We start from the raw sequence: 15,293 nt of genomic DNA on the forward strand, positions 1-15,293 counted from the left end.
GAAGTGAAATTCTTAATCACAAAGTCATGTTTGCGTTTATATATACCTTTCGAGTGTAGTTATGCTATTTTTAAAAAAATCAATCGTATCGACTCTAGCCTTTACTTTATCGATCTCTAATTACGCCCAACTGAATTACGTTCCTTTTGGAGACGGAAACACAACAAAGTAATACACTAGTGCACCCACACAACAATTTTACATACTGTCTACACTCAAGAGAGTTCCTTCAGCTGTCAACGAGAACATAATTTCGTCACCTTCCAACAATACCCCCGCCACTAATGCCAAGTAGCATTGATGCTACAAGGTTATTTTGCTCCACACTGTAGTACATTTATCTACACAAGTTGGATGCAGCTGGAACAACTCCAATTAAGCAAGCAACCATTTTGTTTTATTTTTCGCTCAGGATTGTTGAGCTCCTCTGCTTATCACATGCCTCAACCATGACCATGTCGAAGCATTTTCTTCTTTCCTCTCCAATTCACGAATCAGTGTACAGGTGTTCTTAAGGCCAACGCCAGCCAGCTAAGACATAGTGAATCATTGTGTATCTGACCAGTGACATCCCACCTTTCTAGAAGCACCAAACATTTCCACCCTCGTGCCTCGCACGATCCATTAAGTCTTGTGTGTGTGTGGTGTGTGTGTGTGTGTGTGCGTTAGGCTCTTCTTTCATGTGCCCATTCTATGGGTGGAGTCAAGTCATCAATTAAATTTCTTTTTCTTTTGTCAAATCAGACCAAGCCATAAAGCTAGGACTTTGTTGTTGTTTGTTCCTTCTCGAGTCACGCCTGGCTCATAAGCGCCGGTTTCCCGGTTTCCTTGGCGTATAGGTTCCCCACCTAGACGGGACGCCGGTCCGTTGCAGGTGAGCTGCATGATGCAGGAGGAAAGAGTAAGAGAAAGTTGTGGTGAAAGAGTCAACAGAAGTTTATTCAGCTGAATACACGTCATTGATTGGTGGAAATTACCGAAATACGACAACTTTAACACGAAATAACTTCGTATATAGAAACTTTTCTCAACAACACTAAGAGTAAAAGATGTTTTATATGACGCATTCTACCAGTGTCCGAAGTTTGAAAGTGTTTAGTTACAAAAAATTAATTTCCCCATCTGCCATTGAAAGGGGAAAAGATCCCTAGCCCCTATACTCAAACTCTTCAATCTCTCCCCGCTCCCCCTCCTCTGCCTCCAGGGAACTATCCTAACTTTTAGAAACACGCAACCACATATCCTATTCCCAATGAAAGCAATCTCTCTTTGGCCTTATCAACTATCGGCCCATTGCACTCACTTCCAATATCTCATATGTAACAGAGACAGTTATTAACCAAGACGTCCTCTCAACAACTCGAATCTTTTCCTCCCTCATCTTAATGACCACCAGTACGATTTCAGTATAACTATAAGTCGCCTTAAATTGGAAGAATTTGGTGTAAGTAATGTTGTGGCCTATGACGTCTGGTATTCAAATCTGCCGCATGTTGACGGAGTTTTTCTGTTGTCCCTCATTCTATCAACTCTGGCGTGTCCCATATTTATCCTCTGTCTCTTTTGCGTCCCATATTTTGCGTGTCCCATATTTATCCTCTGTCTCTTTTGCGTCTGTACATCAATAACTTACCGCTACATCCAACAATATGCTGTCGTACTCAGATAACATAATTCATTCTTATCTATATATTTTCCAGCCATGTACCAAGCCATTCGCACACACTGACTCCAAGATCAGAGACCTAGCAATCAAATCTAAAACGATAGATCAAAGTATGCAATGTCTTACGAAAATTAAGCGATTGCCTACTGTGACACTCATAAGAGGAAATATCAACAGTCAGTAAATGATAAAGTGCTGTTTCGATGAACATACTCTGCATACCAACGAAAGCACCTCAGTCAATTAGAATCTCTTCGTGATGCTCACCTGTAAGAAATAGCAGCAAATTTTCCCTCCAATCAGCCTTAGTTACCATCTTGAATAGGAAAGGCCATACTAGATAACGCAGTCCTAGGCGTATCACTTAAAAGAAAGTGTTTTTTTTATGTATTCATTTATTTATTTATATTTATTCATTTGAATTTTAACGAATTCTTTGCCAGATTTTCAGCTCGCTACGTTCTGAGGTGAAATCTCGCAGATGCGAACTTTCTTTCAATTATGTCTTCGGGATCGATGGTATTCGACTAAAACCTCTTCTTATAAAATTGCTGGTTTTGTAGTTAAATCAGAAATCATTTAGCTATTGCAGACAGCCACTAATTCATTTGATTGTGTTTAACTCTTGCTTTCAATCCACAGAGAGATATGAACTTTAAGGTAAGTTCGTTCTGCGAGCCTACGAAATTTTAAGCTGCATGGAGCTGAGTCAGACTTTTATAAAATAATAATAATCCTGTCTTATGGAGGCATAAAGCCTGAAATTTGGGGGAAGGGATTAAATCGATTACATCGACCCCAGTACTCAACTGGTACTTATTTAATCGACTTCGAAAGGATGAAAGGCAAATCGACTTCGGCGGAATTTGAATTGAGAACGTAAAGCCGCAAAGCAGTTTGCCCGGCGTGCTAACGATTCTGCCAGCTCGTCACCTTAATAATAATGATGATGATGATGATGATGATAATTTTTCCACAAAGGCAGCTTGGGGGAGGTGAGGATGAGTCGATTACATCGATCCCAGTGTTCAACGGATACTTATTTTATCGACCTCGAAAGGATGAAAGGCAAAGTCGACGTCGGCGGAATTTGAATTCAAAACGGAGCGACGGGCGAAATACCTATTTCTTTACTACCCACAACGGGCTAAACACAGAGGGGACAAACAAGGACAGACAAACGGATTAAGTCGATTATATCGACCTCAGTGCGTAACTGGTACTTATTTAATCGACCCCGGCGGAATTTGAACCCAGAACGTAGCAGCAGACGAAATACTGCTAAGCATTTAGCCCGGCGTGTTAAGGATTCTACCAGCTCGCCTTATTATTATTATTATTATTATTATTATTATTATTATTATTATTATTATTATTATTAATGTGTGTGTGTATTTAGTTAACGAATAACAAAAGAACAGGAATTACCTAATCACCTTCATTAGCTTAAGGCATAAGTGAATTCTAACAACTGTTTATTAGTATCGCTATATATATATATATGTGTGTGTGTGTGTGTAAAGAGATTGAGGAGGAAGTGAAGCGAGGTGTGTGTATATGTGTGTGTAATATTCATGCTTTTTCCGAGGTTTAAGTAAGCAAAGTAAAATGACTTTGACCGACGATGAAAATCAGTCGGTACAATCTTGCTAAGTAGGTTTGCACATGATTCTGAAAACGTTTCTCCTTTGGGTCCTTTCCGTCAGCTATATTTCATTAAGACGGTTGACTAAAGTAATTACAGTAAAATCCGGAATACGAGAAACTGATGATGGCTCTGCGTCGGCAACAATTACACCATAGGAGAGTTCATAGAAGAGTTCGGTAAGTTCATTTGCTGTGATTATACAGTAATTACGGATGCAAGTTTAGAATGAAACACATTTTCTAGAAATTAATGAGTACACGCACGCACATATTTACTTATACAAACACATATATAGATGACAGCACACAAACCCGCATAACGCTCCAACAGAATAAGAACATAGGAAAATGGAGACGTGGAGAAGACACAAATTATTATTATTATTTATTATTATTATTATTATTATTATTATTATTATTATTATTATATAGGGTGGAGTCCATATGTTTTGCTACACTTGGCTAGCAAATATATATAAAGTTACACAAAGTCACTGTTAAATGTTTGCGTTTTATAACTTTATAAAACCATTGGCAATAAATATTGTAAATTAGACATAGCAAGAGCTAAACACACACAATGAAAAAACCACCACCTAAGCACCAACTTTTAAGTCCACGCAAATATGAATAAATAATACGTGAAAATGTGTATATTTAAAAGTTATTTTGATGCTTATATAGGGCTTAAAATATATATTTATGTACTTTATATGGTTTTAATGTATAAATCACCTTGTGATGCACGTGTGTGTGTGTGTGGGGGGGATTCAGACGAACATATTCCGCTGGATGTGTAATGTCAACATGCATGAACGATGGAGCACATTTGAGATGGGGGGGAGTATAAGAGGAATCAGCTGTAGTGTGCACGAGAGAAGATTGCGCTGGTACGAACATGTGGTACGTTTGAAGGATAACAGTTGTGTAAAAAGTGTTTCAAGCAACCCAGTATAAAGGAGATTGCAGAAGAGGAAGATCGTTAAAGATGTTGGAAGGTGTGGTGAAATTTGATCTCAGGAAGGCGAAGTCAAGACTACTACGAGTGACAAGATGCTGGGAAAAAAATCCTGTCCAACCATTGCTAGCATGGGCAAAACAGGCATAAAAATGATGATTCTGATTATTATTTCGGAATCATCTAGGATCTGGTTAGTACCAGTCAAGACTATGCTTCGCTAAAGAGGTCTAATAAAGCCGAAACATGTCCAGAGTTATCGCAGTACTCACCAAAGATCGGAAAACACTACCCGTTTCATATCCTCGTTTAATACTTAATTTAAATTTCGAAGTCGTACTCTTACTTTTGACAGTCAGAATTTAAAAGCAATAGGATTTCTTCTTCCTCATTATGGATATAATTTTAATTATATATCTCTTGCTTACTGCAACATATATTTTAGTAAATAACAAATTCTTTGAGGAGGGGGTCAACATCCATTAAATAAGCTGTGATTGCGAATCAGTTTCGATTCCTGGTAAAGACCATACACCCAAAGTCTTTGAAAAAGGCAAAAGCAACACACTTTTTTTGTTCTTTGCCTCTTATAAAATCTATGCAAGAGATCATAAAATAAAAGGAAGAGAAAATAATGGTTCGAAGTATTTCACTGGTTCACTGCATTTCTGACAGTAACAGCGACAAAAGAATGTCTAATCTGTTGTAAGGAACTTCATTCGTAAAACACCGTTCGTTTAATACGGTTTTCTTGTCAATTTTAAATGTTTAAAAAAGAACAGACATGTTTTATGTTCTTTTCTGAATAAAGAAATAATAATAAAAATACAGCCGCAAGATAAAATGAACATTTCTTTATTAAGGAGGTAACAAAGAAACAAATTCGAGAGATAGACACAAAACTGAACTGTAGTTATGCCGAGTACTTATTTTATCGCCCCCAACTCACTCCTCGGAGGAATGGTAAAGTTAACCTCAGCGGGATTTGAACTCAGAATGTGTAGGAACGTAACTAAATACGACAAGATATTTTGTCTGTCACTCAACCAATTCTGCTTGTCATCCACCGCCCTTCGCTACCAAGTTTATAATGAAGAAAAAAATAAAAGAGGGAAAATAAAATGTCGTTACGGAATGTTCTCGGTGAACATGTGTGGCCCAAAACTCTACTGGCAGAAGTGAAGAAATCTTGAGATTAGATAGCAATAGTCTCGGTTGTTTGAGGGAGACAAATGATAAAGAGTGGAAGGAAGGGCGAGAGAGAGAGAGAGAGATAAGGAGACGTTAGGGTGATACAACAAATAGAGAGAGTGTGTGTGCGAATAACTTGGGAGTAGAAATAAGAGGCGGCAAGGGGGTGAAAAAAAAAGAAGAGAAATAACTAGATAAAGGGAGGGGGAAATGAATGCGAATAACAACAGAGCAGTGAGAAATACAAATTTTAAAAAAATGAGGGGTGAAAGAAATAACTAGAGACAGATAGAGAAAAAGTGATATGTAGGTTCGTGTGTGGCTAGGAACTGTGTACTATTAAACTTGATTGCATTGTTTCAATCAAAGCATAATTATATCACAATAAAAGTTCTTTTTAGCCATTCCCTCACTCTCTGCACCACTTCTGTTTAATCTTTTACGAATTAGTGGTTGAATACTCTCAGTGACTATCACAATTAGAAGATATATTTTCGGGAGGTCCTGTGTCTAGGTGCCACACACAACACATACACACACATATATATATGAAGTTTATTTGGTGGGCTTGAAAACATTTGCAACGAAAACTGTGTCGCAAGATAATTCCACAGAGTTGACTGACGTTCTGGCAAGGAAGGATTAAGGTAGAGCAAGTCTCACTTTGAGCTTTACAGAGAATCAGCAGCTGATCAATGTTGAATTTTTTTCTTCCTTGGCTCTAGAGAGGAAGGTTCTACTTCTACTGGTATGTCTGTAAAGATCAGCATGAGTGAGTGAGAAAGAGAGAGAGAGAGAGAGAGGGATCATCAGAGACTGTGAAGTATGTCATTTCAGGAATTTAACTGCCTGTTGCCCAAGAGTATAGAAGGTGGTTTCTAAGATATACGTACAGTGATTAACATTATGACATTGTGTCACCAACTGAAGGAGGCGAAATTGCTGTGCAAGTTCGGTCTCCGTTACAGAACGGTTTCGAATTCTCCTTTTTATGAGAAAACTGCTGGTTTGACGTAAGATACCTTGGTAACTTACACGTAGAAGACATGTGGTTGATTGGCTGGCGGACTGGTTGGATGGTTGTTTGACGAGGGTTGCTGGAAGTGACGGTAAATAGGTCTTTAAGAGGGAGGAGAATACTTGCAACAGAGCCGTAAATGGATTACACTAAAGGAATCTCCTCACTCCCAAACAAAACAAATACAATGTTTTGTTCCAAACCTACTTTGATCGATCATATGATCAGAAACACTTCCACCACGACAGTCCTGTTATGTGGGAAATTCAACCACTATTTCAATCAGGTCGAACAACCATCCACATAAAGGTTGCCCTTCTTTGCAAGGTGGTGGGATTAAGCAATGAGACATGTCTAAGTCTCCAGGTATAAACGATCCAATCGAAGTACCCACCCACTCAAAGTAAAACTAGAGACAAAAGAAAAATGTGACGAATTTGAATATTGGCTACTCTGGTCAACCTCAGTGCTTCTACTGTTTGTTCTAAGTTAAAAACAGACTTATCCAAAACTTTAAGTGTGGTCTTACGAGTGAAATGCGCAAGTTGTGTGCACGCATACACGTTCATTGTGGTACGTTTGTACTGTGCATGTGGATATGAAGCAATGAACGTCACACAATTTCAATTCCTCATATCTATTATATATATATATATATATATATATATATATATATATATATATAAATATATATATATAATATATATATATAATGTATATTATATATATAAGTGTATACACATGACACCTCAAGACAAATACACAGTCATATAAAAACGAGATAGTGGGTGAGAGAGTTAAGACCCTGCTTTCCTCACCCATCCGTGTGACTGACTACTGACATCAACATCAACAACAACTAATCCACCATCACTACCACCACCACACTGCACACAAAAAAGCGTAAAAAATATATAGAAGTGAAAAAAGCAAGAAAGAAAAATGAAACAGACCTCCAACGCTGAAGGCGTCAGTGAAGAGAACTGGATGTCTCTGGGGGAGACGTTGAGATGTAACTGGAAGCCCATATCGTCAGACAAGACAACACAACAGCGGGGAGGGAGAAAAGAGAGAAAAACAGAGGCCACCACCCCACAAAATGCTATCATCATCACCATCATTATCATCATCATGTTTGATTTCACCCAGCAGATCTCATTCTCCTTGTTTGTTCAACCTTTACCACCACCATCATCATCACCACCACTTACCATTTCTATCCCGCTATATAGCATAACCCCTACCTCTTTTCTCCCTTGTAATATTGCATGCACTTTCGTCTCTCCCACCCGTTTACTTACTACTCATCAATCTCCTGTGGTAAGAAAGAAAGAGAATAGGAAAAAGGAAGAAAATAAGAGCGGTGGATCCCTCTAAACCCCTTCCTCACCACCATTTTCTATCGCATTCCCATACCACAATATCCCACCTCACTCTTTCCCCATTAACAGTGTGGTCATGGCAACCACCAAACCCACTAACCCTAACCTCTCGCCCACCAACACACGGTCAGGCACCTGTCAACACTGACAGAGCAAATTCAGGAAGCTTCTTTAGATTTCATTGTTCGAAATGCCTTCTCCGCCACCATCACCATCACCAACCAATACTCAATTATAAGCACACACCATGCATGTATCGTTTGAGTTATATATAACGTACTCACCTGTACTCTAAATAAATAACTACGAAAAAACTTACGAACGCAAGATCACTTCATATGTATTGATATACAATAGAATTGCGAGTTATATATACCTATATATAATTCAGTTGTATGTTATCTATATGTAAATGCGTGTGTACTTATAGGCAATCTTTCGGTATTCAGAAAGGCTGGAAAGATTGCCTGTAGTATATATATGGATGTGTATATGTACATAATTATGGATAGATACCTATATCATCATTCAGTCATCTACTTACGAAAACACACATTCACACTATATATATGAGGATAAATTTTAAAATATCTATCCTTTTTATCTATCAATCAGTCTTAGCTAGCTCTGTTCACTCACTCGAACTATCAATTTTATTTATTCACTAAACTTACCAACCCACTCAAACTTTGCATACTCTATGACTGTCTACGTTGGAAGGATGTAATATATTCACAACACAATTCGCTTTTGAAAGAATGTGCGAAAGTACAATTACAAAAGAGAGAACGAATGAAAATAAGAGAGATAGAGAGGGGAAGGATGAGAGACAGAAAAGGAAGAGGGGAGGAAGAACAGAGGCTTTTAGTAGCATCAGAAAGAAAGGAAAAAAAAACCCCAAAAGATAAAAAGTTATAATAGAAAAGAAAGTTTGAAACTAAACCAAATACAGTTTACTTCATAGCGTGGAGAGGTCGAGTAGGCGGGGTGGGAAGATGTAACTGGAAAAATCGTTCCAGCTTCTCACTTGAGGACGAAAATAAAATAAAAATGTAAAACAAATAAAACTCTACACAAGGGATAAACGAAAAGAAAAAATGCAAAAAGTAAAAGAAAAAAAGAAGACAGAAGCAATAAGTGAAGTCTGAAGCAAATTTTTTAGGGGTGGTAGATACGAAAGATTCTTAAAGAACCTTCGTCGGTAAACAACGTGCCAAACTCTTTGGTTAAATCATTAGATGCTTTGTTGATTGCTCTAGGGTATTAAAAAAAAATTGTATTGTATTTTTTCTTCTACCCTGGTAAGAAAAATAAAAAAATGGAGGTAATTTATTAAAAAAATATTCTGACGTAAAATTTGGATGTTGGCATTAAAATATTTGTATTGTTTGTTAGAAAGTTTTAAGTCAAGTGAATTTCAACTGCTTTCTCCCTCGTCTACTATTTCTATTAACTGATTCCCTTTTCTTGTTTCATCGACGTCGTCTTGAAGTTTTAAATACACTCCATCGCAGCACTGTGCGTGTTCAGTTTCTGTCTTTCTCTCTTCCCCTGTTTCTCTCCCACTATCAAGAGGAACCAACCTGCCGCCGCTTTCACCACGCAACAGGAGGTGAAAATAAACATGTGTCTGCGAGAAGAAGCAAAAACACTGACGACAACGATTTAGAACTTCGCAGTGCTCTGAGATTTCTTCCCTTCGTCTATAAGCCTTATAGACGAAGAGAAGAATTTAAGAGAGAACTGCTGTTGATTTTCCACTCCAGTATTTTTGTTTTTTCATTTGTTCCGGAAAAATAAAAGGCAAGCTTAACCCCGACTGATTTGAACTCCGAAAGTAAAGGGCCGTAAATACCGCAAGCGATTTTGTCCGACGTTGTACTAATTCTATCAATCCATCGCCGAAGTGAGTCAACCAGGGGACCTCTACATGAACATTATACGAAGGCAACAAAATAACAGCTATATCTCACTTAAATCACACCCAATGTCTTACAAGAGTGATGTGAATTTCGCTATACTATGTCTGAATAAACGGCGAGAAGATCAGAATTATAAAATTGTACGATCAGGGACCACATAGGATTAAACAATAAAACCACACCAACAACATATAAATATAAGGAAATAAGATAGGATATGATCAATTCGTATGTGTACACACATATTTCAAAATTTCTTCCAGAAATTATAGATTCGAGATTGTTACCATCCGAAAGAAAAGTAAAACATGTTTTGCTTGCAAGTATGAGTCCCCCCTCCACACACACACACATGCGCAAAAAAAAAAGATGCCTAACCATGTGGTTTTAGAACGTAGAGAGAAGGGATATAGTGTCAGTTATCAAATAAAGGGTGAGCGGGGGAGCAGTCGATGTCTTCTCCCCCCACCATCATCATTATAAACATAGGAAATTGCTTTCGGATGTCTGGCCTCACACCATGAATCTTGTGTTGCTAACACATCAAGCGGGCATATAGACATATACATACATCTCGACATGTACACAATACATATATATGTATGGTAAGATTTATGTATATAGCTTGCGCTTTATCTATCTATCTCTCTTCTATATAAGAGAATTTAAATACATATACATACATATTGTACATGTGATATTATAAGCATAAATTTATATACATACATTTGTGCAAATATATATGGTCTGACATATACTAACGCAGACATATATATACTTGTGCATGTGTATATAGTATGTCTACGTAACACGAAAGTATTTAAACAAATGGTAGATACAATTACTACTGTTACTGATGCTGCTGTGATTCCACCACATACAGATATTCACATATGCAACGAAGCAAACAAAGCAAACTGCTTCCCCAACACCCAAAATTATCTAAAAGGGTCTCGATTCACCGCCACCGACACACCTTTACCAACACGAAATAAGTTCAAGGAGTTTGAGAGAAACTTTCAAATGATGGGAGCTGACTCTTCAGGGAGTTGACACCGATAGACAGACAGATTCGTCTCAAGGGTCTAGCCTCCTCACACCCTATCTTTCTATTCCTTCACAAGCAGCCTGAGCCCTGCCCTCGTAAAGTGGATAGAAAGTTGTCCTTATCGGTGAAGCGGCGGGATTCGATGGCTGATAGATGGATGGTTTCCATTGGCAAGTTATAACAGCTTCGACATTCCAGCGGGAGTATAATGTAAACAACATATACATACACATATTCTGTGTGTGCGTGTGCGCGCGCGTATGTATGTGTATGTATATATTTCAATGATTTACTTATGTAAAAGTTTCATACACGCATGCATATATATATATATATAATTTTTTAGACTGCATTTTTTCGGACAACTGACCGAATATGCGTATGTGTGCATGTATACACACTTACATAGAACAAAAATACTTTTATCACACACGTGCATTTATGTATATAATGTAACATGACATACATAGTGCATTACATCGATACATATAATGGTGTTAAATAAACACATGCACATATTACTGACGTTGTGCAAACATATTTCTAGAGAGCTTTTGAGACGAAATAACATTATTATATATAAAGTGTGTACAACTGTTAAATACAAACGTGAAACCGTATGTGCGTGGGTGTGTGTTACTGTGTAATTTATATGTGATGTCTCATGTATATCTATGCTAGTGCGCTGGTGTTTTGTGGGGAGTAAAAGGCAGTGTGAAGGAAGGAGAGGCGGTGTGAAGCGAGTATTTGCCTCGGAGAAAAATAGTTCCTCGTACGTTGAAAGCTAGGCTAAGACATGGTTGGTGAGCAAGCTTATGAGAAGAACACACACGGAGAATAAGGGAGAGGTGTGGTGGGAGAGAGAGAAAAATGGTCGGGAGCAAAGTGAAAGATATAACGAGAGGGGAAAAGGGAAGTAGATCTGAAATGAAATACAAAAGAGTGGGATATTATTATATAGAGAGTGATTATTAGATAGATAGATAGATAAAATGAGCGTCAAAGATAAAGTATAATATAATGATAGAGTGATAAAGCGATAGAGTAATAGGGAAAAGAGATTGACAGTGATGCAGTGAATAAGGGGGCAGAAGGCGAAGGCATGGAGAAATGCTAAAAGGAGAACAACAGATGGCGTGAAGGAGAAACAGAGAAATAAACAAAGTGGGAGGAAGTAGAATAAAGAAGAAATTAGAGAGGTTAAATAGAAAATGGATAAAGTGTGAGAAGAAAGATCGTAGATTTCATGCATTCCACCGAAAAATATGCCATCCACACATTCAAGCCCCGCTGAACGCCTTGTGTACGGGAGGTATCCATACGGTACTTCTTCAAGTGTTTAAACATATGTAGAATTATTCAATTTCATCACCATCTCCCACCCCCACTACATACACACACATGTCCAAGCGCCATTCTTTTCACTCCATACCTTGTGTGTGCCCCCTATCTGTGAGTATGTGTGTACGAATTCTTTGTATTTGGTAATTAAGAATAGGCAAGCATGATGCATTATAGTTGTCAAGTGGAATACTTAATATATATAGGTTATGATCGGTAGTTAAGTTTGGAAACCCATCTCCATAGCTTCACTAAAGTTTGGTTTGTTAAAAAGAGATCCGCTAGTACATGCAATAAGCATCTACAGGTAGGTAAGGCAAAACTGTATGAATCAGATGCCAGCCTGCTGCACTGTTTTATTAAAAAATAATAAGATTTTCGCATCATCACTTTTCGTCGATTTGATGTCGACAAATAAATAGCGAAAAAATACTTTTTCAATAAATATAGTTATCTCCTAGTATTTCTAGTAGATGAACGTTTTGACATCTTTCTCACTCTATATTATGGAAAATAGTTCACAAAACAGTGTTAAGACAACAGGGAGAGAACATGGTTAAAAGCGGTTAGTTCAAATTAGAAAAAAATACTGGAAGGGGTGTGAAGACTGAGCAGTTTTCAATAAAAAGAATGCAGATAAGTGACATGGGTATATCAAGTCGGTGGTTAGAGTAAAATAATAGTTGAAACACACAGCATGGTGTTAGATTTCCTACTTTCTTTTCTTCTTTTTAAAAAAAAAGTTTTGGTGATGGGGGCACAAAAAGAACAGATCACAATATTCTCTAAATAACTCCCAATCTGCACAAGAGGGCCTTTCTAACTTTCTAGACCACCAACGTAGATATTTGTAATCTGGATAGCTAACGGTAAAGATAAACCTGCACAAACGTGATACTTTCGTGTTATACAAAATTACTATTACACACACACACACACACACACACACACGCGCGCGCACACGCGCACATTACACAAGCACGCGCGCACACACACATACACACACACACAACGTGGTAGGTAAAATTGGAACATGCCGTTGAAGTGGAATTCTTTTAGTGGGGGTTTTAAGTAATTTTCACACTTAAATGAATGGCATGCCATCAGTAGCAACATGACATTAGATCATATATCGTTGTACACACGGCATACAATATGTGTCCAATATGTATAAGCATTATATATATATATATATATATAAAACACATACATATTAGACACATAGAACTATAAACTATAGACATACATTTAAGTATATCGCATACTGAATCCTATGAGAACATAGCTCGGTTGATACCGATAATTGCGTAAAGTGACACATTTATATTACGTGACAGTGATACATTATATTATGTGACAGCCAGTGTTGCGTGAAGTTTGTTTTGTCATTGGTAAGTACGTGTATGCCATAGTGTTTGTGGCTGTTGGTTGTATGTATAACATACCGTTATGATCATTGCTAGTACACATATGTTAGATAAATGAGACCATAAACTGACAAGATGACCACAGATGTCAGTCCCTTGTGATGATTGAGTGACTATACCTATGTAGATGTGTGTTTAATTAAGCACTTTCTTAGGTGTTTTAGTGTTATCATAAAACTATTCAAAAGCAAAAATGAAGAGGAAAGATGTCTTACCTTCTTAATTTGCTTATAGGCAACCTCTGCATTAACCCAGCTAGTCCTGGTAAGTAAATCTATGTCGTCCTTAGTGTTAGCTGGCATTGATCTTGGAACCCTAGTCATCGCGGGTCCCTAAAACAAGGAGAAATACAAAAGTTCGATTAACAAGTCAATATGCTGAGTGTATGTATACATGTGTATAAACAAATTTGTGAATGTTACCTGCCACATACTGGCGACATATCCAGGGACAGCTTCGTCTTGCACAGTTAATAAAAATTAGGAAAATGAGCACTGTGTGCATGCACGCGCGTATGTTTACATACGACAAAAATATGCACTCGCATATTCAAGTATCTTCACACATGTATAGACACATTTATAAGAATATATGTATTTGCTTATCATGCGTAGGTTACGTATGTATAATGTGGTTATTTCATTGATAAATAAATAACCATAGACATACATATAGCATAAGATACAAAGATTGGATAAGAGAGAAATCAAATTAGATGATGACATAAACAGACAGAATCAGAAGAAAAACAAAATTAAGAATACAGAAACTAAAATGTAAAAGACAGAAGTCCGAAACAGAGATGACAGATAGACATAGTTGGATGACTGTTAATAATTCTTGAAAGTTTGAAGAAAAAAAATATCCGAAACTAACCTTTGCTGTTTTGGAAGAAGCTGGATGTGACCAGCTTGCCATCGGATTGACTTCATAAACGAAGGATTTTGTGGTGATGAGTGATGTTTGAATATAAATATATGTAGTATATATATATATATATATATATATATATATATATATATATATATATATATATATATATATATATATATATATATATATATATATACTTATATGTTTGTGTGTGTAAAGTGTGACTAAATATTTGTGTGCGTATGCGAATATAAAGAACTTTTACTTTGATTTCTCAAGTTTTTGTTACGAGTGAAAACGTGTGTGCACGTATGCGAGGTGGGTAAGTAACTTTGAAACTTTCTGAACTGAGAAAAGAAGAGGGCAGAGGGAACTTCTTTCACAATCTTCCTTCCTTCTAGTATACGAGCAAGCTTGAAACTGTTGCTCGTAGTAGTAAGATACTTATAGTAGTAATAGTTAATATTGTTATTTCTGTTGATGATTTTTTTTTTTTACTTATACACTGTTTGTTCGTAGTTATACACAAAAATTTCTCGGTAAAGATAATTAAGATAGTTTGATTGCTGTTTTTCTATTTTCGATCCGAACAGAAAAATAGACAGGAAGAGTGTTGACTTAAAGAGCCAACTGACAGGCTGATTGTGAGAGACAGAGACGGACGACTGCAAGTAAGACAGAAGGGTAAGATTAGAATGAGGAGGACACGAACTGTCGTACTGTGCCTTCCTTCCTTCCTTTCGGTTGTAGTAAAGTAGCACGCCTGCTATACTGACTCCCTCATGTCAACTCCTTCCCCATTACACTTGCTCTCTGTCTG

At 37.2% G+C, this 15,293-nt stretch overlaps 1 protein-coding gene across 2 annotated transcripts in view; it reads right to left on the bottom strand.

Moving 5' to 3' along the window:
- LOC115214132 (protein patched homolog 1) overlaps positions 1-15,293 on the bottom strand; it is a 121,101-nt gene that overhangs the window by 104,833 nt on the left and 975 nt on the right. The window contains exons 1-3 of one of the 2 annotated variants that reach the window (XM_029783193.2): positions 14,669-15,293; positions 14,477-14,606; positions 13,816-13,932 (exon numbers count right to left, since the gene is read on the bottom strand). The exon at positions 14,669-15,293 is cut by the window's right edge and continues 98 nt beyond it. In XM_029783193.2, coding sequence (XP_029639053.1) covers positions 13,816-13,932; positions 14,477-14,518 — 159 coding nt within the window. In that variant the 5' untranslated portion in view covers positions 14,519-14,606; positions 14,669-15,293. The remainder of the gene's footprint in view (positions 1-13,815; positions 13,933-14,476; positions 14,607-14,668) is intronic. The other variant, XM_036504765.1, reaches the window with a different exon arrangement.

The sequence above is a fragment of the Octopus sinensis genome, linkage group LG7, assembly GCF_006345805.1.
Source record: "Octopus sinensis linkage group LG7, ASM634580v1, whole genome shotgun sequence".
Classification (NCBI taxonomy): domain Eukaryota; kingdom Metazoa; phylum Mollusca; class Cephalopoda; order Octopoda; family Octopodidae; genus Octopus; species Octopus sinensis.